General features: G+C 46.8%; 1 protein-coding gene across 7 annotated transcripts in view; it reads left to right on the top strand.

Moving 5' to 3' along the window:
* Positions 1-27,102, top strand: part of ZFAND2B (zinc finger AN1-type containing 2B) — a 113,795-nt gene that overhangs the window by 35,355 nt on the left and 51,338 nt on the right. For all 7 annotated transcript variants that reach the window (XM_078679144.1, XM_078679145.1, XM_078679146.1 and 4 more), the window contains exons 5-9: positions 123-274; positions 4,371-4,496; positions 14,953-15,025; positions 19,278-19,351; positions 19,553-19,628. In XM_078679144.1, coding sequence (XP_078535270.1) covers positions 123-274; positions 4,371-4,496; positions 14,953-15,025; positions 19,278-19,351; positions 19,553-19,628 — 501 coding nt within the window. The remainder of the gene's footprint in view (positions 1-122; positions 275-4,370; positions 4,497-14,952; positions 15,026-19,277; positions 19,352-19,552; positions 19,629-27,102) is intronic.

Below are 27,102 nucleotides of genomic sequence, written 5' to 3'. Positions count from 1 at the left end.
TTTTGGGGAGTTGTTTTTGCCTGTGTCTCTTTCTGCAGTCAGCACTTGGTGCAGTGATGCTCCATTTTCACATCTGAGCTGAGCCTCTGGCCTCTGTGTTGATTTAATTTGCTTCTGTTTAGATTTATACCAACAGGTGTTTGAAGCCAGGCTGCAAGCAGAAGGAAATGATGAAGGTGATCTGTGATCAGTGCCGTGGCAACTTCTGTTTGAAACATCGTCATCCTCTGGACCATGAATGCAATGGCAGCATTGCTCCCCTCTCAAAAGCTGGGTAAGTCATTCCTGCCTTCGATCACTACTAAAAACTGAGCTGCACGTATTCTGTCCCTGATAACTGGTAGCTTTGGCGAGATGAGGTTTGATGCTCAAGTTACCCAGCTAGTTATTCATATTGAGTCGGCATATAGCTGCTTCATCTAATTTGCCTACTTCTCGACAAGAAACAACAACAAATATACTTTTTATGTTCTAATCTGTACTTGTTTCGCAATCCATGCACAAAAATCTCACCTATGCCCTGCACAAGTGCAGTCTTATCTAGGTGCTTCCTTCAACACTCTCAAAGCTCTAGCCTCTCACAATGAAGCCAGAATTCACAATATTCAATCCACAGTACTACAATTTCAACCCAATCAAACATTACCAGCCAGAGCTTTCATGCAACTGCTGGGAATGATGGCATCCTGCATTGCAATCGTACCTCGTGCAAGGCTTCACATGCGTCCTCTGCAAGAATGTCTATCACGTCAGTGGAATCAGTCACAGGGTCAATTAACCAATCTAGTGTTGGTAGACGGCCGCACCCATTTCTCTCTGCAGTGCTGGAACCCTCAAGACTTATCTAAAGGGCGGCCGCCCTTCTTAGACCCTATTCCACAGACTGTACTAACAGCAGGCGTATCTTTAACTGTTTGGGGTGCCCTTCTACAGCATTACACAGTACAAGGGATGTGGTCAAACAATCACAAATGTCTCCACATCAACTACCTGGAACTTCTAGCGGTGTTCCTAGCACTCAAAACTTTTCACACTCGCCTTGTAGGAAAAACTGTCCTAGTCCGCACAGGCCACATGACGGCAATGTCCTATCTACAGAAACTGGGAGGGACAAACTCTTCAGCTGTCACGCCTTGCACAAAGTTTTTGGAATTGGACAATTTATCACAAAATGTATATCCTAGCTAAACACCTTCCAAGAGTAGACCATCAAATTGCCAACCTGCTCAGCAGACACAAGCCGCAAGTTCATGAGTGGGAACTTCATCCCCAAGTTCTTCTCCCCTACTTTCAACAATGGGGGTTTCCACAAATAGATCTGTTTGCTACAGTACACAGCACAAAATTCCTACAACATCTATCCAAAGGCAATGTTCCATGGATGAATTGGTCAGGGATATTTGCCTACGCCTTTACACCTCTTCTACTAATTCCATCACTGGTTTGGAAGCTCACACAAACATCCCCCACACTGATCTTAGTATTCCACATATGGGATCTTCAACCTTGGTACGCCACCCTGTTAGAACGGTCGGTTGTTCCACCTCAAAAGCTACATCTCACACCCAGTCTCCTGACTGATCCATGGAGAAATCAGAAATCCAAATGTCCTAATTCCTGGAGTCTGGTTATTTACAACTACCACCATTCTGTATGAATATTCTCAGAGGCTAGAAAGCAGACTACTAGACCATGTTATGCAGCAAATGGAAACTGTTCATCTACTGTAACAACATAAACCCACTTGATGCTTCTATATAGAACATAATTTGCTATCTGTTGCATTTACAGCAATCTGGATTGGCTTACACATCCAATTGTTTACACCTAGCAGCAGTAGCCGCACATTTGCACAATAGGCAACACTTATCTCTATTCGGAGTACCAGTGATTAAAGCCTTCATGGAAGAATTAAAAAGGGTGATACCGCCAAGAGTTCCCTATGCACCAGCGTGGAACCTAAACATAGCTCTTACAAGGCTAATGGGTCCACCTTTAACTGATGCACAAATGTCAATTCCAATTCCTCTCATGGAAGGTTGCTTTCCTCAAAGCAATCGCCTAACTAAGGAGAGTTGGTGAAATTCAGGCATTAACCATACAAGAGACTTTCTTTCAACTTCACAAAGATAGGGTGGTTGTTAAAACCAATCCTAAATTTCTCCCTAAAGTAGTTTCTGCCTTTCAGATCAATCAATCAGTTGAATTACTTGTGATGTTTTCTCAACCTGATTATGTAGCAGAACGAGCTCTACACACACTTGATGTTAGAAGAACTATACTATATTATGTAGAAAGAAATAATTTCGAAAAACAAAGCAACTATTTGTTGCTTTTTCTCCACCACACCAAAACAATCCTAAATCTAATTTCGGTATTGCAAGATGGATTGCAAAATGTATCCAAACATGTTATGCCAAAGCAAAAATAACTTTGATAATACCGCCTAGATCGCATTCCACTCGCAAGATAGGGGCTACTATGGCCTTCTTAAGAATATTCCCCTGGCTGACAGCTGTAAGGCAGCAGCATGGTCTACACCGCACACATTCACCAAACACTGTTGCGTAGATGTGTTAGCGAGACAACCGGCAAATGTAGGCCAAGCATTACTTTAACACTGTTTCAAACAACCACTACAGGTTAGCCACCGCTTTGGGAGTATCCTGCTATATAGTCTATGCAAAGCATGTGATCTACAGCTCGCATACCTCCCCTGTCTCCTGTGGTAGTTGTAGATGTCAATTTACATTCATATGCATGGACATTCTGATACTACACTCACTAACTCCACTTTCGTCCTCGGCGGGAAAGCAATCTAACAATGGAGTCGGTGCTTATGCACACTATCTCCGAAAGGAGGAGTCACCTTACCTTATGACTGCAAAGATTTCTCAGAACAAACAAACACAACTTGCAAGCATCCGGACCCAATACTAGATGGCAGGAGTATGCAAAGCATGTGAATCTACAGCTCTATATGCCAAGAACAGATGCTTACTGGGTAAGTAACATTATCCTTCCATGCCTTCCCAACTAGCCAATGTAAGCACTGCTCTCATGCTATCTATAGTAGTAAACAGCATAAAAGTAGTGCCAGGATTGGCTGGGAGAGGCGAACGCAGTGCTCCATCCTAGATCAGTGGAATGTCTCTGCTTCCCCAGCTCCTTGACTGCTGACGGTGTAAGCCTGAACTGCTCATGTCCGGTTTCTTACAGCATAATACTGCCCAATCAGGCATGCTCAGTCGAGGCAGTTAAAACGCCTCAGCTGGTTGTCCCAATCACACCTACTGCTGGGAGAGACAGCTCTGTGGATTTCCCACCCTATTAAGGAAGCAATGATGAATGTTGTGCAGACGCTGCGGTACAGATGAAGTATTTTTATTACGATATTTAAATAAAAATAAAGTGTCAGAATTGCAATAAAGTGGCACGTAGTAGGGGCAAGGGGTCAATGCCCCTGCCCTTCTATGGAGGCACCACCCCTGATGCAGAGTGTATGTTACAGACTAATGTGCTGTAAATACATGGGCAAGTTTGTCCTTCAGTATCGCTGACCATTTTAAGGATGAAGGCTATAGGAACAAGGTCAGTAGCGTGAAACCAGTTTCCCCAAATGTCCTTTCTATGTGGTTTACTCCTGGCAGTGTTACTTAATGTGTCTTTGCTATAGCTTCGTTCCACCTCTAGGCAGTGTCTTTGCAAGTGTCCCTGGGACATATAGGTGAAGTTGGTTACTGAAGAATGAGCATCTTTGCTTAGTGCTCCTCTGACAGTTGCCAGTTTGTTCATTTCATTTGACAGTGTCTTCGTCGAGGGTCTGTGTTCCCTCTGAATAAATTGATGCCAACTGTGAAACATTGCAACCGACTGTTAATGGTCTTGTTCATAATATGACCGCTGTCAAGAGAGGCAGCTCCAGCTCCGCACCGTTTTACAAAATGGTTTCCGCTGTGGTGCTCTGCTCTCAGTCTAAGAGAGGCAAAGGTGCCATGGCAGTTCTCTAAGAATAGTATTACTTACATGTGTGGGGCAGTTAAAAGCAAGTACATAAAAAAAAACATTTGTAAACCAGACTGATCTTAATTCAACATTTGCGGTTCCATTGAACATTCATCGAAGTGTACTGTTTGTTGTTCTATTAATTGAATGTGAGATTCTGTAGCGGTTGCAAGCTGAGAAGAAAATGATATTGCTGATCCACGTTTTGTTTCTATGGTATCATAAAGCTATCTTATGTTCTCTTGTGGCTTCTGAATTCCAGACTGAAATGATTTTGAGTTGGATGTTGGTAGAGAAAATGGGAATATTTGGGATGAACAGACTGTCCTGATGCTCCTCTCTTTGATTTTTGTTTTCATCTCTAGTCATGCAGCACTATCGAGAGCCCAAGGAACTTCTTCAAAATCTGTGACCACCTCGGGCCATCCAGCTGCAGCATCTAGCCGTCCAGCTTCGAGACCTGGTCCTGCTGCGCAAACTCAGCCCAGCAGGTATGTGCACGCGAACACTGTGATCCGTGGGTTCAGGCAGAACCTGTTCCTGAGCCCTCGCTAGGGAGCTGTTAGTTTTGAAACTGAACTTGTTGTGCAGTGTTAACTTAATAATAATTTGAAGAGCAATCCTTCTTGATAACTGCAACCCTGACCTTTACCTCCACACAGCAATGAAAGGTTTGATCTCTGGTGCTTGGACAGAAAAAGCCTTCCTAGTGTACTTTGCAATGCCATCCATTCATCTGTCTATATACGCGGATGTCACAGGCAGCTCCAGATCCAGGGTAGTCATTTAAAGCATATTTTTTACTAAACATTTGCAGTGTAACTACTAATACGCAGCATTCAGAAATAAACTTCCGAGAGTTCACAACAAAATAAAATGTGTAATGGCATATTGAGAATTAATGGATCAAGTCTAGTGAATCCTAGTGGTTCCCCCTCCCCCGTGGGACTTTAAGGACGAATTTTAAAACTATTCTCAACTACCATTGAGAGAATACTACTGGAAAGAAAATTACCACAATCTAATTAAACACATCATATTGCAGCATTTTCACTAAATGATTGTACAGGCTATGGTATATTGCTGAATTCTGTGTTGCAAGAAAACAAGATTAACCTCCCTAAAGTTTTGTCCTCTTCCCCGCCCCCCAACAAAATATTGGTGACCTCCTTCCTTAGTAAACACCTTCCCATTGTAAGCTGTGTAATGTATTTCAAATGACAGTTTTGATAAGTGAACAGCTGACAAGGCAATTGACATTTTTGGCAGTGAGAAACACTAGGAGAATTTACAGTGCTAAGACTAGTGCATTTTACAAGTTATTTTACAAGGTCATGTTGAAAACGGAGTTTCGAGTGCATTGTGAGAAAGTGCCTCTTTTGACATGGTTATGACATTGTTTTCCTAGTTTTTATGTGGTTTCGATTGTTGTGCACAGGGTACCTGCCAACCAAGTCCCCTGTACAAAAGCTTCTTCTCTAAACACATACCAACAATTGGTACTTCTGACACCCTGTAAGGGCCTAGTAAAGGGTACCCTAGGTACCAGGGATCCCTCTAACGTGCACGCCTGTGCACCTGCAAGGCACCGAGCGCGCTGTGTGCCGTGTGTGGCGCGCTTATGTTCTCGCCGCCGCCCGCTTTTAAAATGCGAAAGGCAAAAAACTGCAATTTACTGGTTGCCTAATGCCTATGGGAAAGGACTCCTGTTAATCACTGCGCCCGTCATGTGCTGCAATTAACAGGAAAATGTTGACAATGCCCACAATCAGCACACAGCAGCGCTGTATTTAGAAAAGAAATGAAGCAAGTCTGAAAGCACGACGTGTGCTTCACACATCGTGCTTTCAGACTTGCTTAATTTCTTTTCTAAATACAGCGCGACTGGGTGCTGATTGTGGGCCATTGTGGAAGAATTCCTGTTAATCACAGCGCCCGTCATGCGCTGCAAGTAACAGGAACATTTTCACAATGTCCCACAATCCGCACCCTACAGCGTTGTATTTAGAAAAGAAATGAAGCAAGTCTGAAAGCGCGATGTGTGAAGCACACGTCGTGCTTTGACTTGCTTCATTTCCACAACAGCAGGATGCCAGAGAAGCAGCACAAGGTGGAAAAAAGTGCAACACCCTGCCACCGTGCACTGACCACGGGCCGACCAAACATAGGCATTGGTGCCGCTGCAGCTTCGCACAGGCCCTTCTCTCGGGCAGAAATAGGATACAATGTGCTAACCGTGCACTTTAAAAAAAAAAAAAAAAAAAAGTTACATTCCTCCTCCCAACGCCCTCCCTGCTGTCTCCTTTCTAGATCAGAAACGTCACAAGTGTTCAAACATGGCGCAGAGCTAGCCCAGTACGCACAGCAGTCAAGAGTACAACGTTCTTACATGGTTGTTGAACCCATACACTAGAAAAACAATCCGTGTTCATACAGACACAGTGTTTGCTGCTATTATTTTGTAGTTGCCTTCGCTACCAACCAATTTTTTTTAACCCTGACTCCGATAAACTGAAGTGTAATTATTTGTGTGCAGGATTTTATAAAACGCATCGATTACATGTTTAGAATCATTTCTTCCCTTACACTGGCATGAAAAGAAGCAGCAGATTTGTGATTAGTCAGCCAGCAATTAAAAAAGAAAAACACAGAATGAGTCAGCCCACTTCGGCCGTGGTCTCTTCGGTGCACACCTGCCTACAAAGTAGTTCACTTCAGGGCCATAACTAGCAGGAAAAACTAGTCTGCTTTTATTTTATTTTTTCCCTGATATTTGGGATGGGTTATTTTAGTAAATTTATGTATGCCAACCTTCGACTAATCCCTTTTTATGGTTAGAAATGAACAAAACATTAATTGGTAAAGCCAGTAGTCACCTATGCTTGGCAGTATGTTCTAACCGTGACGTACACAAGTGTGGCTGCTGTTCAGAATGGCTAAAAGTTCGTGTGCCGCAGATTGAAGTGCATAGAGTGGAGTGGCAAGGAGTAGAGAAGCGGGGAATGGATTTGAGTGGACTAGAGTCGAGTGAATTTAAGTGGATTGCAGTGTTGTGCAGTTTATTCGAGTGGAGTGGCACAGATTAGAGTGGATCACAACAAGCAGGGAAAACCGGACCTCCGCTTTTGCTAGTATGAGTCTGCACGCCAGAGGAAAAAAAGAGGTCCTTTCATCCCTCCTATCTATTAATCTCTCCACCCTTTTAAGCCTTTCATCCAGCGTCCATTTCACCTGTCTATTCATGCTCCCATCCGTCTGTCTTTTCATCTAATCCATCCATCCTTCCTTTACCATTCCATCCATCATTTTACCCACCTTTTATCAATCACCCATCCTTTCACCCTTCCATCCATCTATCCAAACATTCATCCTTCAATCCATTCTTACGTGCACCCACCCATGCAAATATAACTTTACTCTTCCATCTCTCAAACCTTTTACCCTTGTATCCATCCTTTTATTGACCGCTCCTGCTTGTCGCAGTTTCTGACTTTTCATAATTCCTATATTTCGTTCTTCCTTTCTGCCCTCTTTCCCTCTATTTTCCTCATTCTTTCTCCATCTGTTATGGTTTCTACCCCGCCTTTAGAAAAGAAATGCAGCAAGTTTTTATACAGTGCGAACTCAACCCAAAAGTATTGAAGCACTTTACATGATTTATTAATATATATATTTTTGTATGCGTGGGGAGATTGATTTGCCCAGAATCACAGGATGTTAGGCTGCTTGAGACTAAAAACCCATCTCCTAAATGGACAGCTCGAGTATTAAGCCACAACCCCAACCACCAGAGCGGAAGCATTTAAAATATTATTATCCAACTTGATGCATGAAACAACCATTGACAAAGCCAATAGTCTTGGCTTCTTGTAGGTGTAATGTTACTTGTGTTGTATATCTGAATGCAATGACAGAAGCAGCAAAATATCAGTAGGGTGGCACACTATGTGATGCACATATTTTTAGCTTAATTGCTTTTAAGCCACGCCCTTGATTGCATCGGTTACGCCCCTTTGAAAGATCCCAGAGTATTTTCATCCCACTCAAAGCCCTGGTCTACATGCGTGGTCAGGTTCTTGGCGCACATAGCCTTGGCTGCAGCGCACAGAGACCTTACTCTGCCGCACACAGAGGAAAATAATTAGAGGGAACATTGCCTGGGACCCCCTTATTAAGATTAACCCTGGGCGGAGCGGCACTACACAGAGGTCCACGGAGTTGGGGATAAACTCTGTAGAACTCTGCTCCTCCACCCCCCCTATTAAGAATTAATTAAAACCACATTAAAGATTAAAGAAAAAAGCCTTACCTTCACTACCGCATCCCCGGGCTGCCGTCCTCCTCTTCCTCGCCGTCTCATGGTGGTCTGCGCACGTGCCTGCGCTTGCTTATTTCTCGCAAGGAATGCATACTGTACCCCATCCCCGACATCTTCAATAGGTTTGAACAAATATCTGGCCGCGCCATTAACGCAGCAAAATCTGACGTCTTCTTCTTCCTAGAGGGTACTCATCCAGAGGAGATTGCCTTGGAGCCATGCTCCTTACCGGTGGCGCAGCACACCTTTAAATAACTCTGCATACATATATACTGGTCACATACGAACATGCTAGAGGGTAACTTTACCAGGCTCATCAGGTCAATACGCTAGAGTGTCGCCTTCTGGACTATGTTACACCTCTCTGCAATGGGCCGTGCGGCCATATCAAAAATGGTGATTCTCCCACAGCTCTTGTATTACTTCGCTAATTTGCTAATCATAATACCTTCCGCCACTGTTAGAACAATGGACACTACTCTCTGATCTCATATGGCGTGCCGGAAGACGCAGAGTAAGCCTAAAAAAACTACAGCTGGGTACCAACAGAGTGGGATTAGGTGTACCCGACCACAGAGCATATTATGCGAGTCAGCTAAAATGGTTGTCCTACTGGACAGCAGGATACACCGCGCGTGATGTGGACCAAGGTATCCTACATGCATTAAAATACACGTCCTGTTGCCGACCCTATTCAGGAAACATCCCACTGATGGGTATTGTAATGGACCATGAGAACTTTGTGCAGGAAACAGGGGTGCCAGATCTATACCTGATACATGCCGTACTATTGCAATACTTCAAGAAGTACTGGAACCCCCAGAGACAAAAAAAACCCAACCCACGAATTGGTTAAGACCCTATACTACATGGGGAGGGGACGACACCTTATCAAATGGCTATATGTGGGAATAGGGGCACTCGCCGCAATAGAGCTAACAGACTTGTGAGCTACATGGGTGGAAGATATTGGACGGAAGCTCAGACAAGGAATGGGCTGGAATTCTGGAATACCCCAAAAAAGTGACTGAAAATGCAAAGTTTTTAAATTCATACAAAGTATGTTACTACATAGAGCCTATTTCACACCGCAGCGACTTCAACAGATGTTCCCACATACATTGTCCTTGATGCCACTTCAGCAAGGCTGACTTAATTCACATGAAATGGGCATGCCCTCGCTTACAAAGTTTCTGGAAGCTCATCAGGCTTCATATATCGCCAGTCACCCAGATACATGTGGGAAACACCGTAAAGGAATGTCTCCTAGGCCTACGTCAACATTCGACCAAACAGAAGGTACAACCCAGATTCGTGGGCCTCGCCCTAATCCTAGCCAAACGGTCCATAACCATGCAATGGAAGTTAACAAAACCTCCTACTGGATACACCTGGCACAGTGAAATGCTCTGCTGGAGAGGGGCCGAGAGTGCTGCAATACGGTGGGAGGAGGCCAGGGGATTGCCAAAACATATCCCTCTCCATGGAGTTGTTGATCCAGCTAGAAACCCTAAAAAGTATAGATTTGGAACCAATCGCTGGCACCCCGAACACGCAACAACCCACAGCATAGTTGTGACCCGTAGATATATGGTAAATGACAGAACGTACTAATCACCACAACCTCTAAAGTTATAGAGCACTCCTCGCTAGAGTAGGACACATGAATACACACATAAGCAATGGAAATGCCAGAACAACAGTGGGGGGGTAGGAGGAAGGACCATGGATTGAACGGCAAGCCATCGATCTTCATTGCTGCCAAAGTCATCCCATTCTAGTAAGTCCCACAAGGGAAAAAGGAGCAAGTAGTCAAACAGGTCTTTGATTTCGCTATGTCAATCTAAGTCATCTGACAAGATAAGGGAGCGTCGTCAATCGGCCTGGCTCTGCAGTTGAGCCCGGGCCGTCTCCATCCCTCCCTGTTTTTTCTGGGAGCTGGAGGGACCCTGCCCAATTTCGAGAATTGTATGAGGCCATGCACCTCATATTTGTCTGGCTCTTCCCCGCTTGAGCCCCTTTGGACCCTGCAGGTTTGGGAGAGGCCCACTTACTGCTCTTACGGAAGCTTCACCCTCTGTGCCATTTGGGCCCTCAGGTCCACAGATGGATCCGGACCTGTGCCGGTCGAGCCACCTTGACCTTCCCCAGCATTGGCCGTGCTGTCAACGCTCCTGACTCCGACACGGAGCTGGATGGGTGTTGCCTGACGCTGACTGGAATCATGCCATCTAGGCTGGAACCTATGCCCTTTTCCTTTGGGTCTACTGGACCTTGAAGAATACCAATCCCTAGATCCTACTGAGGACGCCTGATGTGAAGATATGACGGATGCCAGTGGACTGGACACCTCTGCAGATACTGGCTTGGTTGCTTCTCCTACCATGGCTACACTGCCAAATCCCCACCCCAGGGGACCCCAAATTCCTCACACAGCACCCCACCCCAAGAGGGAGGGGTGGTCCAAGCCTCCACTGAGTAAATCCTGAGTGATTCCCTAACGCGCCAGCAATAGGGAATCCAAAAGGCTGGACATCTTCGACAAGATTTCTTCCACCAGCCTGCACTGCTGTCTAAAAAAACAGCATGGCTTTTCGGCCATTACTACCATTCATTCTGGGATTCGGTTGCACAGATTCTTCCTATGATCCTGGAGGTATCCTGTGCCATACTCTCACAAGCTATTGTGGACAAGAGAGATGCAGGAAAGTTCACAACTCTATGTGGGCTGGACACGACTGACTCTCTGGGCAGAGCGGTTTCTTTGTCGGTGGCCTTACAGCGCCATGTCTGGCTGTGGACATCTGGCTTTTCAGGGGGTGTCCAAGCCTCTCTTATGTTCATGCCTTTTGATGGCTCCCACTTCCGCGTAGACAAGGCGGACTCTGCGTTGGAGCGCTTGAAGGATAACAGGGCTACGGCCAGGTACATGGCCCCTCAACAACCCCAGTCTGCTTTTCGCTCCTTTCGTGGCCACGGAAGGGGCTGCCAGCCATGTCTCTTCCTGCCCAGCGACCACGGCATGCAAGTTTCGCAGCCCCTGCGAGGCCAAGGACACAGTGCCCACAGACCGTGTGGTTCAGGCAGCTGAAAGGGAGGACAGTCAACTACTCCCCAGTGACCACCCTTCCACCCATGCTACCCACTTGCGACAGGCAGACAGGAGTCAGCCAGGCAGTGGCCGCTCTCTTGGCCAAGGGAGCCATAGAGGGGGTGCCAGCAGCAGAAGTAGGTTATGGTTGCTATTACTGCTTCTTTCTGGTGCCCAGGAATCACTTAAATCTCTGTCCTGTCCTAGGCCTGCACCCTCAATTTTTTCCTGAAAAAGAAGAAATTCATAATGCTCCAGCGCACTCAAGTCCTGTCTGCCCTAAACCCGGGAGACTTGCAGGATGCATACTTCTCATTCCCATCCTGCCTTCCCACAGATGTTACCTGCGGTTCAAGGTTGGTCACGAGCACCTTCAGATCACTATGCCTTGGGTGGACGACTGGCTGTTGAAGGTGGGCTTGTTCTATACAGTAGTCTTCCACCGCCAGACTATGGCAGACCTCCTGCACGCGCTGAGGTTCACTATAAACATGCCAAAGTCACACCAGACCCCTTTTCAGACGCTTCCTTTCATTGGAGTTGTTCTAGACCCAATGCAGTTTCGGTCTTATTCTGAAAAACGAGTCCAGCATTTTCAAGCTCTACCACCTATGTTTCAGACTCTAATCCTGGGGTTCGGTGAGTCTGACTCCAAGGCTGCTGGGCCTCATGGCCTCCTGCCTCCTGCTTGTGACATGCCCGCTGACATATGCGGGCTCTGCAGTGCAGTCTTTAGTTCCAGAGTCAGGGGAACCTCTCTGACATAGTCCACAGCAAAACATCTATAGTGGTCGTTAACAAAACACCGTTGGGTCAGCGGCAGACCCCTCTCCTTTCTCTAAATTGATCTGACAGTAGTGACGGATGCGTCCCTCCTGAGATGGATATCTGCGAGATGTGGAGAACAGAGGCCTCTGTCTCTGGTGTAATCCGGACTCCACATCCTGTTGGCGCTCTAAACAATCAGGCTGACATTGAAAGCCTTTCTACCCTCTCATTAAGGGAAGGCTAGTGCAGGTGTTCACGGAAAACACCACCGCCACGTGATACTGCACAAACTGGGTGGGTGGGGTCATGGGACTGTTTTATCAAGAGACCCTGCGCCTCTGGACATGCCTGGAGCTTCATGGTATTTCCCTGGTGGTTCAACACGTGGCAGGCTCTCTTAAAGTCAGGGCAGACAAACTCATCAGAAGATGCTAAGCAGATCACAAGTGACTTCTCCATCCAGAGGTGATGTAAGGACTCTTTCAGCAGTTTGGAGAGCTTTGGTTAGATCTGTTTGCTACCACTGAGAATGCACAATGTCAGCAGTTTTGCACACTGAAGTTTCCAAAGTGCCTCTTACTCTAACGCTTTTCGTCTCGAGTGGAGCTCAGGCTTCCTGCACGCCTTTCCACCCATACCACTCCTGCCCGGAGCTCTCAAGAAGGTCCTATTCATTCTTGTGGCTCCGGCCTGGGCTTGGAGAGTTTGGCACCCTGAGCTGTTGAGCATGGACTTAAGGCTCTGGATCAAGTGGCCCCTTCGGGAGGATCTTCTGTCGTAGCAGCTGGACAAGATACTCCACCAGAACCGCTCAACGCTCCACCTTCATGCCTGGTGATTGAGTGGCAACAGTTGACTGCTTTCGACCTTCCACCCCAAGCCTACAATGTTGGCAGGCTGGTGTCCCTCCACCAAGACTGTGTATGCTGGCCGTTGAAAATCATTTGTGGCATGGTGTGCTGCGAAACAGATTGAATCTTTATCTTCTCTCCCTTCCAGGTTCTTGTCGCTATCCTTACCATAGCACAGCAGGGCTCTGCATTGGGCACTTTGAAAGGGTCTTTATTTGCCATCTCTACCTTTCTGTGGCTACCTGATTAGCACTCTCTCTTCAAGTCCCCTAATGTAAACACTTTCCTATAGCCCCTTCCGTGCTCCCAGCGGCCGACGGAAGCACTCCCTCCCTGGTGCTGCGCACGACCGTTGGCCGTCGCATCCCCGCCCACCTATTAAAACGCCAGCACCGTGGCGGAATTGCCGCCGCGGTTAAGGCGATAAAGGTCTACAGCACATTTCCCCCAGTCTCCTTTGTTATGCCTCAATGGAACCTTAACTTGGTTCTTACTTTCCCAATGTGCACTCCCTTTGAGCCACTTCACTCTTGTCCTCTCAGGCTCCTCCCCATCAAGACTGCCTTTCTAGTGGCAATTACATCTGCCCAGAGGGCCAGTGAGTTATAGGCACTGTCCCCTCAGCCTCCCTCCAACTCTTCTTTTCTCTGACCGACTGTCCCTTCGGACTCTAGCATCTTTCTTGCCGAAGCTAGTCCGTTCCATGTAGACCAGTCAATGACATTGTTTACCTTTCGCGATCCGTCTCTTCTCTGTAAGGAAGAGGAGAGACTCCACCCGCTGGACACAAAAAGAGCAGCATTCTACACAAGACCATTCCTGGGGGGACACTGGACTATTTGTGGATTATGTTGGGGCCACAAAAGGAAAGGCTGTGCAGAAACCGACCATTTTTCTCGAGATGGTTCGGGATATGCATTAAAATCTGCTACACATTGGCCAAGGAGCAACACTTAGAGGGTTTGCATCCTCATTCCACCAGAGCACAGGGTGGGACCACGGCATTAGTAGCCAAAGTCCCTTCCTGGACGTCTGCCAGGTGGCATCATGATCTTCTCTGCACACTTTTACCAATTACTACTGCCTAGACGAGTCTGTGGGGAAGGACACTTTGTCCCTTTGATCCTGCAGAACTTTTTGGTGAGAAATTGTTTAGCCGACCCATCTGGAGATATTGCTTGGGTATCTTTTTTCTAAAGAAATTAATCTGCAGCTCAAAGTCTCTATCATATGAACAAGTTAGTTAGCTTAAGTAATGCTTTATCTGGTAGAGACTCGATATAGCTGCAGACTCCTCACTGTCCCACCAATCCTCCCCACTCTGTAAACTGCTTTCTAGGGACAGGGTTTTCCTGTTTCAGGGCCCTAGTTTTACACACTAGTGGTCCGTGCTCTTCATGGCTCTGCATTCCTGGCAGGGAAAGTCGCTAAAAGAAACTAACATCCGCGTGCTAGGGTGGTGCCTGCATAGGTACTGCGCACGTTGCTTCCGGTACGGATGATGTCACGCGGAACCGAACGACTCCACCTACTAGCACGCATGGGTGTCTGCTGGTGTTACTGCTCACCAAAACGTTCCAGATACAGTCTGACACCTGGAGATGATTCTAAGGTAAGAAATCTGCGGCTAGATGGTCTCTAGCAGATACAGTGTTACCGAAGGGTAAGTAACTTGCTCATGACCTCAGTGAAGAATCCCATGAAGGATTACAGTTAACACTTCCTTTGGAAAGCTTGTGTGTTGAGGATATAAGAGTATCCTCTGCTAGTATCAAAAGTACCAGTTTTGGTGAAAATGCTTCCGGCTTAATTTCTGTATGCTTATATCTTGGTTTCCACATTTATACCGGCCCACCCATGTTGTAAAGATATTAATTCTCCCCTCTGACCTTATGCTCTTCTCCACTTTGTGCTTGCAGGCCGAGTGAACCTCGTCCATCGCCGCCTCCTCCCATTGCGGTGCCGATTGCGGACGAGCTTCAGAATGGATTGGTAAGAGTCTGTTTTATCTCTGCAGGAAATAAGAATTTGAGATACAGGAGTCCCTCGAACTCTGCATTGATCTAAGTTGACTTTGGTATGTCTCTTATGGACTCCAAGGTGTGGATGATATTGAACCTCCACTACATCACAGGCTGTGGTTAATTAGGTTGAATATCTACAAGACCGCCTTTTGCTTGGGGGTTTTGTGGCGGGGGAGCAGTGTGTCAATGATTTATTGTGGAATTGTTATTGGAAGCTTGCCCATCGACTTGAACGGATTTTTTCTTGTGATGGATGAGTGCAGGACCCGCATAGATGGCATGGCAAGATACTAGCGGCAGGATCAGGATGGTAGCTGGCTCATGGAGGTGGAAGGCAGCCTTTTCAGGGACACCATCAACCCTGTCTAGCAGGCAGCGGAATGCAGCCTAACAGGGAGGCGTAAAGTGGGCAGGCTGTTGGGAATTCAAAGGATACCATCAAGGCAATCCCACAATGCCATGCTCACTATATAATGATACTAGAGTACAGGCAGGAGGCAGGGCCTGAGACTGAGGGAAAAGAGACTCTGGGCTGGATCAGTGTAAATAGAGTGCAGTGCGGCTCGGGCTGAAGGGCTAAGCAAGTGTAAACAGAGTGCAATGGAGCTCCTACATAAAGGCTAGACCAGTGTAAACCGAATATGGAGCTCGGACTGAAGAGCTAGATTAGTGTAAAGAGTACAGACCCATCTGTTCAGGCCTTGGATGATAGCAGATCCTATATGTTTCAGAATGTCTTAACTCATCTTAAATCTGTATGTTTATATAATATTCAATGAATATGCAATGTGAATATTACCACTGCAAATTGTTATACAATGCGTTTTCTAGAAGTAGGATATAAACTGTTGGTCTAGTCAGTTGACAAATTTCCAAAAATTCTATAAACATTGGCTAGCACTATTGAATAAATCTCCGGCACAGTTTATTAAAGCTTTGCCATCCTGTGCTATTTTTTTTCTGGGCATCCCAATTTTTTGCAGTCTTTCTCAGTATGGCTTTGGTTTGGTCTTTGGAGTTATGCCCAGATGTGTACTTTCTTGCTATTATGTTCAAGGTTTGCTTAACTAGCCTTCCCAAAAGAAATCATCATTTTACTTTCTATACTGTCAATGTATACAGTCTTGTGGTGTTGATTCATCTCCCAGAAATGATGAAAGCATCTTACCTCAGTTATTAGGTCTAGACGGACCTTTATCGAGTCTAGGCAGAAGGTTGTTGCCCCAAAGGGCTTGCATGTAAAGTCTTGTGCCCCTTGTAGGAAAATGGGTTTCTGTTGCAGTAACCCACCCCACTTTTGCCAGACTACTGATGCACTTTTTCTTGGTGTGCCCTGGGTACCTGGCAATCTGCTTCCCAGGGCCTGTGTGCTTTCCCCAAAACTAACCCAATTAACATCTCTGGCCACAGCCCCTGGTAAATGGTACCGCAGGTACCCAGGGCACTGTGACCAGGGAAGACCTCTAAGGGCTGCAGTACTTATTGTGCCACGCTTAGAGGCCCTATACCTTTACGCGCACACACACACTGCCCTTGCAGGCTGTGTGTTTTGGTGCAGACCAAAGTAAAAAGTCAACATGGCGCACATCCCCGTCTAACCAACCCTTAACTTCCCAACCTGACGCTCCAAGTGGTGGTCACACCCAGAAGTCCTTTGTCTCCCTGCCTGCAGTGCTTTTGCAAACCGGAGATTCTCCATAGAAAACAGCCGGGCGCCTGACTTCGTAACAGCACTCTGCACCCGGCCGCCCCAGTGCCGCTGAGGGTGCAACAACAGTGTATCACTGACCCTGGGGGGGACCCCGGAGTCTAACCCAGAACCTTAGCTCCCACAGTCTATTATTTACCTGTGAACCGATAACCTGTTTTTCCTCCATAGGATAACCCTGACAATTTTCCTTTCAAAAAGTTTCTAAGTGTGGAGTTTTGAAATTAACAATATTCTTTAAAAATCGCACAAATAACCAAAACGTATTTACTTACCTGTTTACAGGAAATGTCCCAGTGCTGAATCCAGGTATCCAGCACTGAGTAAGAAAAGTAATGCACAAAGTAACTTACCTGTAATTTACTGAAAAATCCTATTTATTACAATGTACTGTATGTGCTAAGTGTTCCTGCTGCCTCCCCTGTAAATCAAACAAAGTACAAGCTCTAACTGTTCTATATTCAGCAACGTATTACTGAAAAGTATTTTATGCTTACCTGTGCTAGGCTTGCTTGGTTCTAAAAATAAACAGTATATTTTTTTATACAAAAACAATTGGCCTAGAATTCAGTTCTTGAGTGTGTGAATTCATTGGCTGACTGAGTGTGTACATCAAATGCTTAACACTGCCATCTGATACTGCCTTACTGCTCGACCACTCTACCACAAATAGAGAGTAAGGTTCTATTTAACTTTAACCTCTGCCTACCTCTGGAGTCACCTGGACTCTCTATACACACTATACCTCATTTTGGTGTAGTATATATAGCCAGTTTCCTACACCCCTGAATTATTAATAGACTGCCACCTCTACCACTCACAGCTACTAAGTTACTGAAGCATTAGCCACACTCAAGCAGAGTGGGGGGGGTACCATTTTGATGTCCCACCTTAGTCTGAATACCGCTTTGGTTTACAAGTCTAGCTGCTAACACTTTACTACTGCTCAAAGTGATCTTATGTTTTGCTATAATTCTCCCTCATTGGTACCCTGGAACTTCGTTTTGGCTACTGGTCTGCCCAATCTACCTCTCGAGGTGGCTCGTTTTTTCCGGTACTGAACGCCCAGTAGTAGACACTGTTTTATGGTCCCCAGAAGGTAGTGTCTGTGCATAACCTTTTGAGACCTTGACGGTGTATTGCTTGCTGCTACCACCAACACTGTCACTGTCACAAACTGCAACCTCGCCCTTCTCACCTACATAACCACTACCTCCACTATCATCATCACCACCACTGCCACCAACCTGGTCACCTTAACAATCACCACTATTAGCACCTCCACCGCAGCTAGTAGTACTGCACCACAATATTCTCGTCGATTTGTAAGAGTGTTGTGTGTAGATGTGTAGGGAAAAGTTATCTGGGTGTGTGTGTGTGTGTGTGTGCGATTGCTTTCGATTTACTGAAAGAAAGCAGCACTCTTTGATCACGTACCCACACTCTTTGATCACGTACCCACACTCTTTGATCACGTACCCACACTCTTTGATCACGTACCCACACTCTTTGATCACGTACCCACACTCTTTGATCACGTACCCACACTCTTTGATCACGTACCCACACTCTTTGATCACGTACCCACACTCTTTGATCACGTACCCACACTCTTTGATCACGTACCCACACTCTTTGATCACGTACCCACACTCTTTGATCACGTACCCACACTCTTTGATCACGTACCCACACTCTTTGATCACGTACCCACACTCTTTGATCACGTACCCACACTCTTTGATCACGTACCCACACTCTTTGATCACGTACCCACACTCTTTGATCACGTACCCACACTCTTTGATCACGTACCCACACTCTTTGATCACGTACCCACACTCTTTGATCACGTACCCACACTCTTTGATCACGTACCCACACTCGTTGATCACGTACCCACACTCGTTGATCACGTACCCACACTCGTTGATCACGTACCCACACTCGTTGATCACGTACCCACACTCGTTGATCACGTACCCACACTCGTTGATCACGTACCCACACTCTTCGATGTGCATGTACTTTTTTCACATTTCCAGTAGTGGTGGTGCCCCACTGCGCTTGGGGTGCAAGCATTTGAAGAGATGCTGCTGTCATTTAAACTAAGTAGAGCTTGGCGTAGACAGATTGCTTGTGCTTCAGGAGGTCCTGGGAGTCTGGGCTGAGCCAGCACTCCAATGCAGAGTGAATCTAGGCCTTTAATAAGAGCTTGGGGGTCCGGACTGTTCAAGCTTTCCAATGTAGACTGAATTCAGATTTCCTTGAGACTTGGTGGGTCTGGACTGAGCCGTCATTGGATTAGAGTTCAGGCCTTCAAGGGGAATCTATGTTTGTGAGACTGAGGTCACGGCAAAGTGTAAACACAATGTAGATTGTTAGGGTGTGCTCTGGTTCTGATCAAGGTAACATCGTGGCGTAACCTGAATGCAAACTTTTGTAGGTTAGTGACATTATCTTCTGAGTTTATTTATCTGCTTAACGTTTCTTTTTTTTGTGTGTGCATTAGAGTGAAGAGGAGGCCTTACAAAGAGCCCTGGAAATGTCTCTTGCTGAGTCTGCGACCTCCACGCCCGTACCCAGGTAACTCTTTGTTTTGTTTGTTTCTCCACTGTGCAACGACTCCTCCCCATGAATGTGTGTGAACGTTTCTTATTCTTGTGGTCTTCACTGCGAAAGACTTGCCACCAGCAGGCTCTCCGAGTCCCCCTTAACTGCGCGCTCATTCATTGTTGCAAGCTGTTCTCTTGTCGCAGTGAGTGATGACCGGTCGCATGATTTCAGTTCACAGGAAGAAGAGGATCTGGCTCTTGCTCGGGCTCTGTCCGCCAGTGCAGAAGAGTATCGGAGGCAGCAGCAGGTGAGTGCACTGTGTGTATTGTGAAAGGCTTGAGAGGGTGGGGGGGGGGGGGTGCGCCAGTGTCAGTCAAGTACTGTATGTGTGTCTTTCTATTGCTCTGGGAGTACTGTGCATGACCGAATCAGTGGAACGAGTATTGGTTGGGCAGAAGGTTGCCATGCTTACCAGGTGGTTAGTATGCGTACAACGTTGCTTGCAGGTGGAGTTAACTCTCACCAAAATGTATGTCTGGGAATTTCTAGAACAAAGTTCAGAAACCTGGAGGCGAGGAGATGAGCTGTAGGACACGACCTCCCTTCAATTCAAATGTCACCTACAGTGTCCTGCATGTATAGACCCTCATCAGCGGAGTGTTTTATATTTCTGTAAAGCAGGGCTCTGTCTTCAGTCAGGACATTAGTTTGTGTTTACTGTACCCTGACACACCCTGTTTGTGTTATGCTTCACCATTTATTTTTATTTTATTTATTTTGAAAGTTTTATATAGCGCGAACAAGATCTTCGCAGATATCAGAGCGCTTTACAGAGGAGGGGAGCATGTATACGCAGATACATCAATCATGTTAACAGTACATTGAAGTGATATCATAAAACAGTCAAGTAAGACAATTTCAAAGTCAAAAATAAAAGTACAAGGGTTCGAACAAGTAGTACAGATGAGTGTCGAGTCTTTGTAGTTTTTCCTCAGTAGTCGTTCAAGTGTATTTAGCCATGAGGATCGCTTTCACTTCTCTCTTGAAAAGTATGGTAGAGGTGATAAGCCTTGTTTCAGGGGGGAGCGAGTTCCAAATCCTGGGAGCCATTCCTGAGAAAGAGCGTTTAAAGGTTTTTTCCTTGCGGAATCTTTTAGGCTTTAGCAGAAGGTTGTTTGTGCCTCTAGTGTTTCTGGAGCCTCCAGAAATCGTCAGCTTCTGAGCGAGGTATCTAGGTGAGCTCAGGTGGACAGCCTTGTGGGTCAGACAAGCTATTTTCAGGTGTATTCTGGCTTCAAACGGCAGCCAGTTCAATGATTTGAAGTCAGGGGAAATGTGTGAGTGTTTTTTTTGATCCAGTGATAAGTCTCGCTGCGGCGTTTAGAGAGGCTCTTATGGGTGCCGTAGTAGCTAGGGGGAGACCGCAGAGGGCGGTGCTGCCGTATTCTATTCGAGGTATGACTAGTGATTGTACCGCCGTCTGGAAGTCTTTGGCTGGAAGGAAAGGTTTAAGTTTCCTAAGGGTGTTGATTTGGTAGTTTGCTCCCTTAGTTGCTTTGTTGATGTGTTCCTGCATGCTGAGATTGGTGTCAAGTGTTATGCCCAAAGATTTCGCTGAATCCACGATGGTGGGTTGGACATTGAGCGCCGTTAGTTCATTAAGCCACATTTGTGCAGTAGTGATCTTCGCTGGAGGTGAGATCAGGAGGAACTCTGTTTTTAGGGCATTGAGTTTGAGATGGTTAGCGGCCAACCAAGATTGGGTGCTTCTGATCGTTGAGTTCAAGAGCGTGATGTCTTTGGGTGATTGTAGTTTGAGAAAGTTGGGTGTCATCAGCATACATGTGGAAGTGTACATTGGATTCTTGCAGCAAGGTGGTGAGGGGTTCCATAACTAGGTTGAACAAAGTTGGGGATAAGGAGGATCCTTGTGGGACGCCTAACGATACGGGTCTTGGTGCGGACATCAGGTTGTTGCTCTTGAATTTCTGCGACCTGTTTTGCAGAAAGGAAGTGAACCATTTGAGCACAGTTCCAGATAGGCCCATTCTTGTGTTTAATAGTTCGAGTAAGCTCTCATGTTTGACGGTGTCAAATGCGGAGGAGAGATCAAGGAGGATGAGGAGGCAGGTGTCGTTATGATCTAGTATTTGGAGGGCGTCGTCGATTTATGTGAATCATGGCAGTTTCCGTACTGTGATTAGCTCGGAAGCCTGATTGATGAGAGTTGAGGAGATCAAATTGAGTAATGTGTTTAGTCAATTGTATTTGTGCGCATTTTTCCAGCAGTTTGGCCAGAGTCGGAATGTTGGTAATGGGACGGTAGTTGTTTAGGTCAGAGGGGTCGGCTGTAGGTTTCTTTAGCAGGGGTGTTACTTGTCCGACTTTGAGGGAGTCGGGAATGATCCCTTGTTGAAGTGAGCTGTTGATAATTTTGGTCCAGAGTGGAAGGAGCGACGGGGTAAGGACTTTGACAGCGTTAGCAGGAAGGGGGTCCGTGAGGTGATTGGATAGTTTCAGAGTGCTGAGCAGTTTGCCAATTTCTTCTTCCGTGTAGGTGACAAAGGTTGACCAGGTTGCATTGTTTTTTGGTTTAGTGGGTGTTATGCGGTGGGGTTTGGGATAGCTGCTTGCGTCCATGAGGAGATCATTCTTTATGTTGTCAGTTTTTTGGTTAAAGAAAGAGGCGAAGTCTTCGCAGGAGGGAGCTTCGCATATAGTGTTGAGAGCTTGGGGTTGTTCTTTGGTTTGTGTTCGGATAAGCTCAAACAGCTTTCTCGGACGATTTTTGGCTTGGTCGAGCTGACGGCTGAAGAAGACTGATTTTGATCGTTTTATTTTCCTGAAGTAGGCATTTCTCTTTTTCTTCAGGTTTTTTAAGTTCAGTGCAGAGGGAGCTGATCTCCAGGAACGCTCTGCCATTCGCATGGCGCGTCTATCGTCATTGAGACTCCCGTCGTACCAGGGATTGGAGATTTTTGTGGTGGCTTTTTTTTAGCTGCAAGGGTGCAACTTCATTAATTATTGTGGTCATATTGTTAAGATAGTGATCAGTCAGGGATTGGACGTCCTTAACGCCAGCCGGAGGAAGTAGTAGGTTGCAACAGTTGGGGGTCAGAGAGTTTGAGTTTAGCTTTTTCATGTCTCTTTTCCAGACTTTGGGCCTGGCGGATTGAATAGGGTTAAATTTAACTTTTTCATTGATGAAGAACGTGATAATATGATGGTCCGACCAGTCACAGGGTTGGATAGATTCAAGTTGGATAGAGGCCTCTTTGGAGATGATAAGGTCGAGGGTAGAGCCTTTCTTGTGTGTTGGGCTGTTGCAAATTTGTGTAAGGTCAAGGGCGTTAAGGAAGTTCTTCAGACCTTTTACCACCGCATCCTTATGATCGTTCCAGTGGAGGTTGAAGTCCCCAAGGTATTTTTGTGTGAGTTGCCGCCCTGAGTTGGTTGAGATCATGTCCATGATTTGTTGGGAGAAGGTGAGGTTGTCACCGGGTGGGTGGTAGACGCCGTGAAGAGTGCAGATCGGTTTGCCCTCACTGATAATATCTAGGCTGATGTATTCACAGGACGTTGGGGAGGGTAGGGGAGGGCAAGGTACTTTCAGGACAGAGAGGTTGCTCCTGTATATACATGCGATTCCGCCACCTTTTTTATTGCCAGACCTGTCAAGTCTAGTAATGTGGTAGTTGGGGGGAACCAGAATGTCCATTATAGGTGCAGAAGATTCTGTTAGCCATGTTTCAGTCAGGATCATTAAGTCAAGATCCAATTTTAGGATGAGATCAGCGATAGCGGTGGAGTGTCTAGCGGCTGATCTGCAGTTTAGGAGAGTGCATTTGAGACGGGGTGTGTCGAGGGTTGAAGGGTGTTCTAGAGCGAGGGGGACTTTACTCAGGTTACTGTGTATAGCAACTCTGTTATTCAGTGTGGGGGGTCTAAGGGGATTGGGGTGAATCGTAGGTATGGCAGTGAGAGTGTCGGGTGTGTTGCTAAGGGGAGCTGAGTCATAGGAGCGGAGGAGGATGATTGTGTCTAGGTCCGAGAGAGAGTTGCAGGAGCGATGGGGGCGGTTTTCACGATTGCGAACGGGGATTGAGGTCCAGTGCGGTGGGGGTCGAGTGCGAGAGTTCGCCGCCCGGGTGGGGGACCAGTTGGGAGGGGAGGTGATGGTGGAGGCGCGTGAGTGATGTCTGGGGTGTGTGCTGAGCCGTTGTTTGATGATGTGGATGTCTTGTTTGATCTGGTGGAGGGTGTTGGGTGAGGGGTGACTGGAGTGTGATAGACAGAGTAGTTGTTGTTTGATGATGTACATGTCTTCTTTGAGTTGGAGGAGTGAGGCCGTAATGTGGTCCGCAGTGGGACATGTGTTGGAGGTGGGGATGGGAGGGTCAGGCGTGGATGACATAGGGGAGAGGTTGTTGGTGCGGGGGAGAGTATTGGTGGTGGGCGTAGAGTGCAGGGTGGAGGATGGGCATTTATTTGTGGTGGCGGGGGTGGATGTTGGGTAGTGGGGGGTGAGCCTGGGGGGGAAGTGGGATTGAAGATGGGGTCGAGTTGAGTTGATGGGGGTGGCGTGTTCTGTGTGATTAGTTAGTGGGAGGAAGTGGGGGCTGAGAAAGGGTGGGGGTAAAGGGTGGGGTTTGCCTTTGTGTGTGTCGGTCTGCTGTTGATCTAGAATAGGCCGGTTGCGGGAGGGAGCTGTGGCATCAGGGGTGTGAGGGACGGGGGTGATAGGAACGGGGATGAGGGCTGGTGTGTAGGTGGAAGGGGTGGGGTGGTTGTTGTAAGAGGGAGAGAGATCTATGTCTGTGCTTGAGGGATGCGGGGTAGCTACGGTAGGTGGGAGAATGACTAAGGTGCCGGGAGTAAAGGGGTGATGCATGTCTTTTTGGGTGGGGGCTGTGGTATCAGGGGTGGTGAAGGGGATGAAGGCTGGTGTGTGGGGGGAAGGGGTGAGGTGGATGGTGCAAGAGGGTAAGTAATCTATGTCTGTGCTCGACGGGAGGAAGGTAGATACGGTAGATGGGTGAGTGACTGGGGTGTCGGGAGTGAAGGATAGGTGCAGGTTGTTTTGGGCTGGGTTAGAATGGATGTGGATTGAGGCTGTGGTGTCAGGGGTGACGGGAATGGGTGTGATATGGGAGGGTGACACGGTGAGGTTGTAGGGGGGGGAGAGGGTAGATGATGAGTGACTGGGGTGTCGGGAGTAACGGAGAGGTGCATGTTGTTTTGGCGTTGGGCTGGGTTAGAGTGAATATGGCTTGAGGATGTGGTGTCAGGGGGGACGGGAATGAGTGTGGTATGGGAGGGTGACAAGGTGAGGTTGTAGGGGGGGGAGCGGGTGCCGCTGGAATGTGTGGGTGAGGGATCTATGTTTGTAAATGTGGAGTGCGAGGTGGCTACATTAGGTGGGTGAACGTCTAGGGTGCCGGGGGTGGAGAGAAGGTGCGTGTCGATTTGTGGTTGAGCTAGGTTAGAAGGGTTGTGGTTGGGGGCTGTGAATTCAGGGGTGATAGGCCTGCGGGTGTTATGAGTGGGGGTCCGATGACTGGCGAGGTGCTGTTTGAACGTGGGGAACAGGTTGTCTAGTAGTTCCAGGTTCTTGTCTGTGGATTGAATTAGGATAATCCCGTTATTGTATATAGTTATGGTTGTTTTGCCCGGGAAGAGTTGTGATGGAGTGATGGAGAGTTTTAGGCCATGCGCGAAATTCCTGGAGGTGGAGACGGTGAGTAAGGTGCGGAACGTGTTTCTCCATTGGGCTCTGCGTGTGGTGTGGAAGATGATATCAATGTTCAGTGAACCATTGACTGGTGAGAAGTAGGTGTCTGCACAAGGAGTTTCAGGGTGGGACCTCAGGAAGCTGTGTTTAAAACGTTTAGCGGCTTTTTTAGTGAGTGAGGGTGGGTAGTTGATTTTGTATGTGTGGTTGCCGACAGGTTCCATGATGGGAGGACAATCTAGGTAGGTGTAGGAGGGAGGGTGTAGGAGGGAGGGTGCACTGTCCTAATGATGGGAGGACAATCTAGGTAGGTGTAGGAGGGAGGGTGTAGGAGGGAGGGTGCACTGTCCTAACCAGTTGCAAGGGCCTAAAGTGATACTGGTGCATGCACAGTAATGCTATGCGCAGAGTACCTTGAGGTAGTAGTAGTCAGTGCAACATCTTGAGGTAGCTTATAACGAAGAACCAACAAATAAATGAATGAGGTAGCGAACAAAAAATGGTGAGTGATAGGGATGTGGCTTACCGCATATACAATATACAAATGGGGCAAGCTACTATTGAATTACTGAATCCGAGGGGCATAATAGTAATACATGTGTGCAAAAGCAAATGTCAACCGTAGCTTACATAGAATGAATGAATAGGACACTAGTGAGTGGCCAATTATCCAAAATGAGGGGTAGCCGTCGGTGTCGTCCGGGAGTAAACAGCGAGTAGCTGCAGCTCACCGTGAAGTAAAGGAAATATGAGGTAGCAATCAGTTAAATGGACCCCATCGAGATGCTATTGAGTGTCCAGAAGTACCCAAAATGTAAGGGTGGCGTCAATGTAATCCAGTAGTATAAAGTGACTGGGTGTAGATTACCAATTAATGAGGTATATGATGTGGCATTCAGTGCATAATAGGGATAAAAGTGAGATGGGATCGGCTTACAAAAATGCTTACAAAACAACAGCTTACAAAATGTACACTATGCAAATAGGGATAGAGTACTAAATACCTGCTGGACTAGATGCTAACTATATACTAGTACCATTATAGGTGCAAACTTAAGTTACAATAGAGACTAAGATTCTAGTGTTTAACCGGTAAAACATGAGAGCAGGTTATATACAGTGTGTAAACTACCATTAAATATATAATACTGCAATAAAAGGCAGACAGTAAAACATGAGAGCAGGTTACGTAAGAAGTGCAAAAACCATTAAATATATAATACTGCAATAGAAGGCAGACAGTTAGTCACATGAAGAATTAGATGCAGTGCTATGCAAGACTGTGATGGGTGGGATTGGTATAAATGGCCAGTTCTTAGGTTAATGTTCAACTGGTGGGAATGACTAGTCCAAGATGGCCGCCAAAGCGGCCGCCAAGTAGGGGGTTGAGTCGTTAGTCCTCTTTTGGTTGTTGCTGTTTTCAAGGCAGGGAAAGCAGTTTCACATTCTATTCCAGTTGGCTCGGACCTTGCATTCCAGGGGAGTGTTATCTACAATCTGGTTATCTTAGTGATCTCAGGATGCGCTGCTGAGGGGCCTCGTGGACTCAGGCGGTGCGAGGGGGCAATTAATTGCAGTTTATGGCTCCGGCCATTTTGAGCAAAGATGTCTTGCACAAAAACAGTAACGAAAAAGACGAAAAAAACGAAAGGGGCAAAGTAAATACCTTTTTCATCAGACGAATGGGGCAGAGTAGGCACCTTTTCCAAACATTCGCCTGTCGCGTTAGCCACCTTTTCCCGCTTACGCCTGTTGAGTTAGGCAGCAAAGAGTAGTTGTAATGCTGACGACAGTTTACCGCATCAGCTGATCAGCCGCTGCCGCCGCCACCTATTCTGCTGTGGTGCCGGCGGTTCTGTTCCTGTGTTGTTCTATTTCCCGCTGGTCTCAGAACGACCCCCGCAGGTAGTACAGGGCTCGCAGCTTCGAGACACCACAGACCGGTGCAGTCCCTGGGGTCCTCCCGCTGGTCTCATCCTGCTCTCTAAAAACCAGGATGGGCTCAATCATATTCCAGGGAGCACTTAGGATAATTTATCCTTCTGGAGTC

Source organism: Lissotriton helveticus, chromosome 3_1, assembly GCF_964261635.1.
Source record: "Lissotriton helveticus chromosome 3_1, aLisHel1.1, whole genome shotgun sequence".
Taxonomy (NCBI): Eukaryota; Metazoa; Chordata; class Amphibia; order Caudata; family Salamandridae; genus Lissotriton; species Lissotriton helveticus.
The sequence above is the reverse complement of the archived record's forward strand: the minus strand, read 5'-3'. Positions and strand labels throughout refer to the sequence as shown.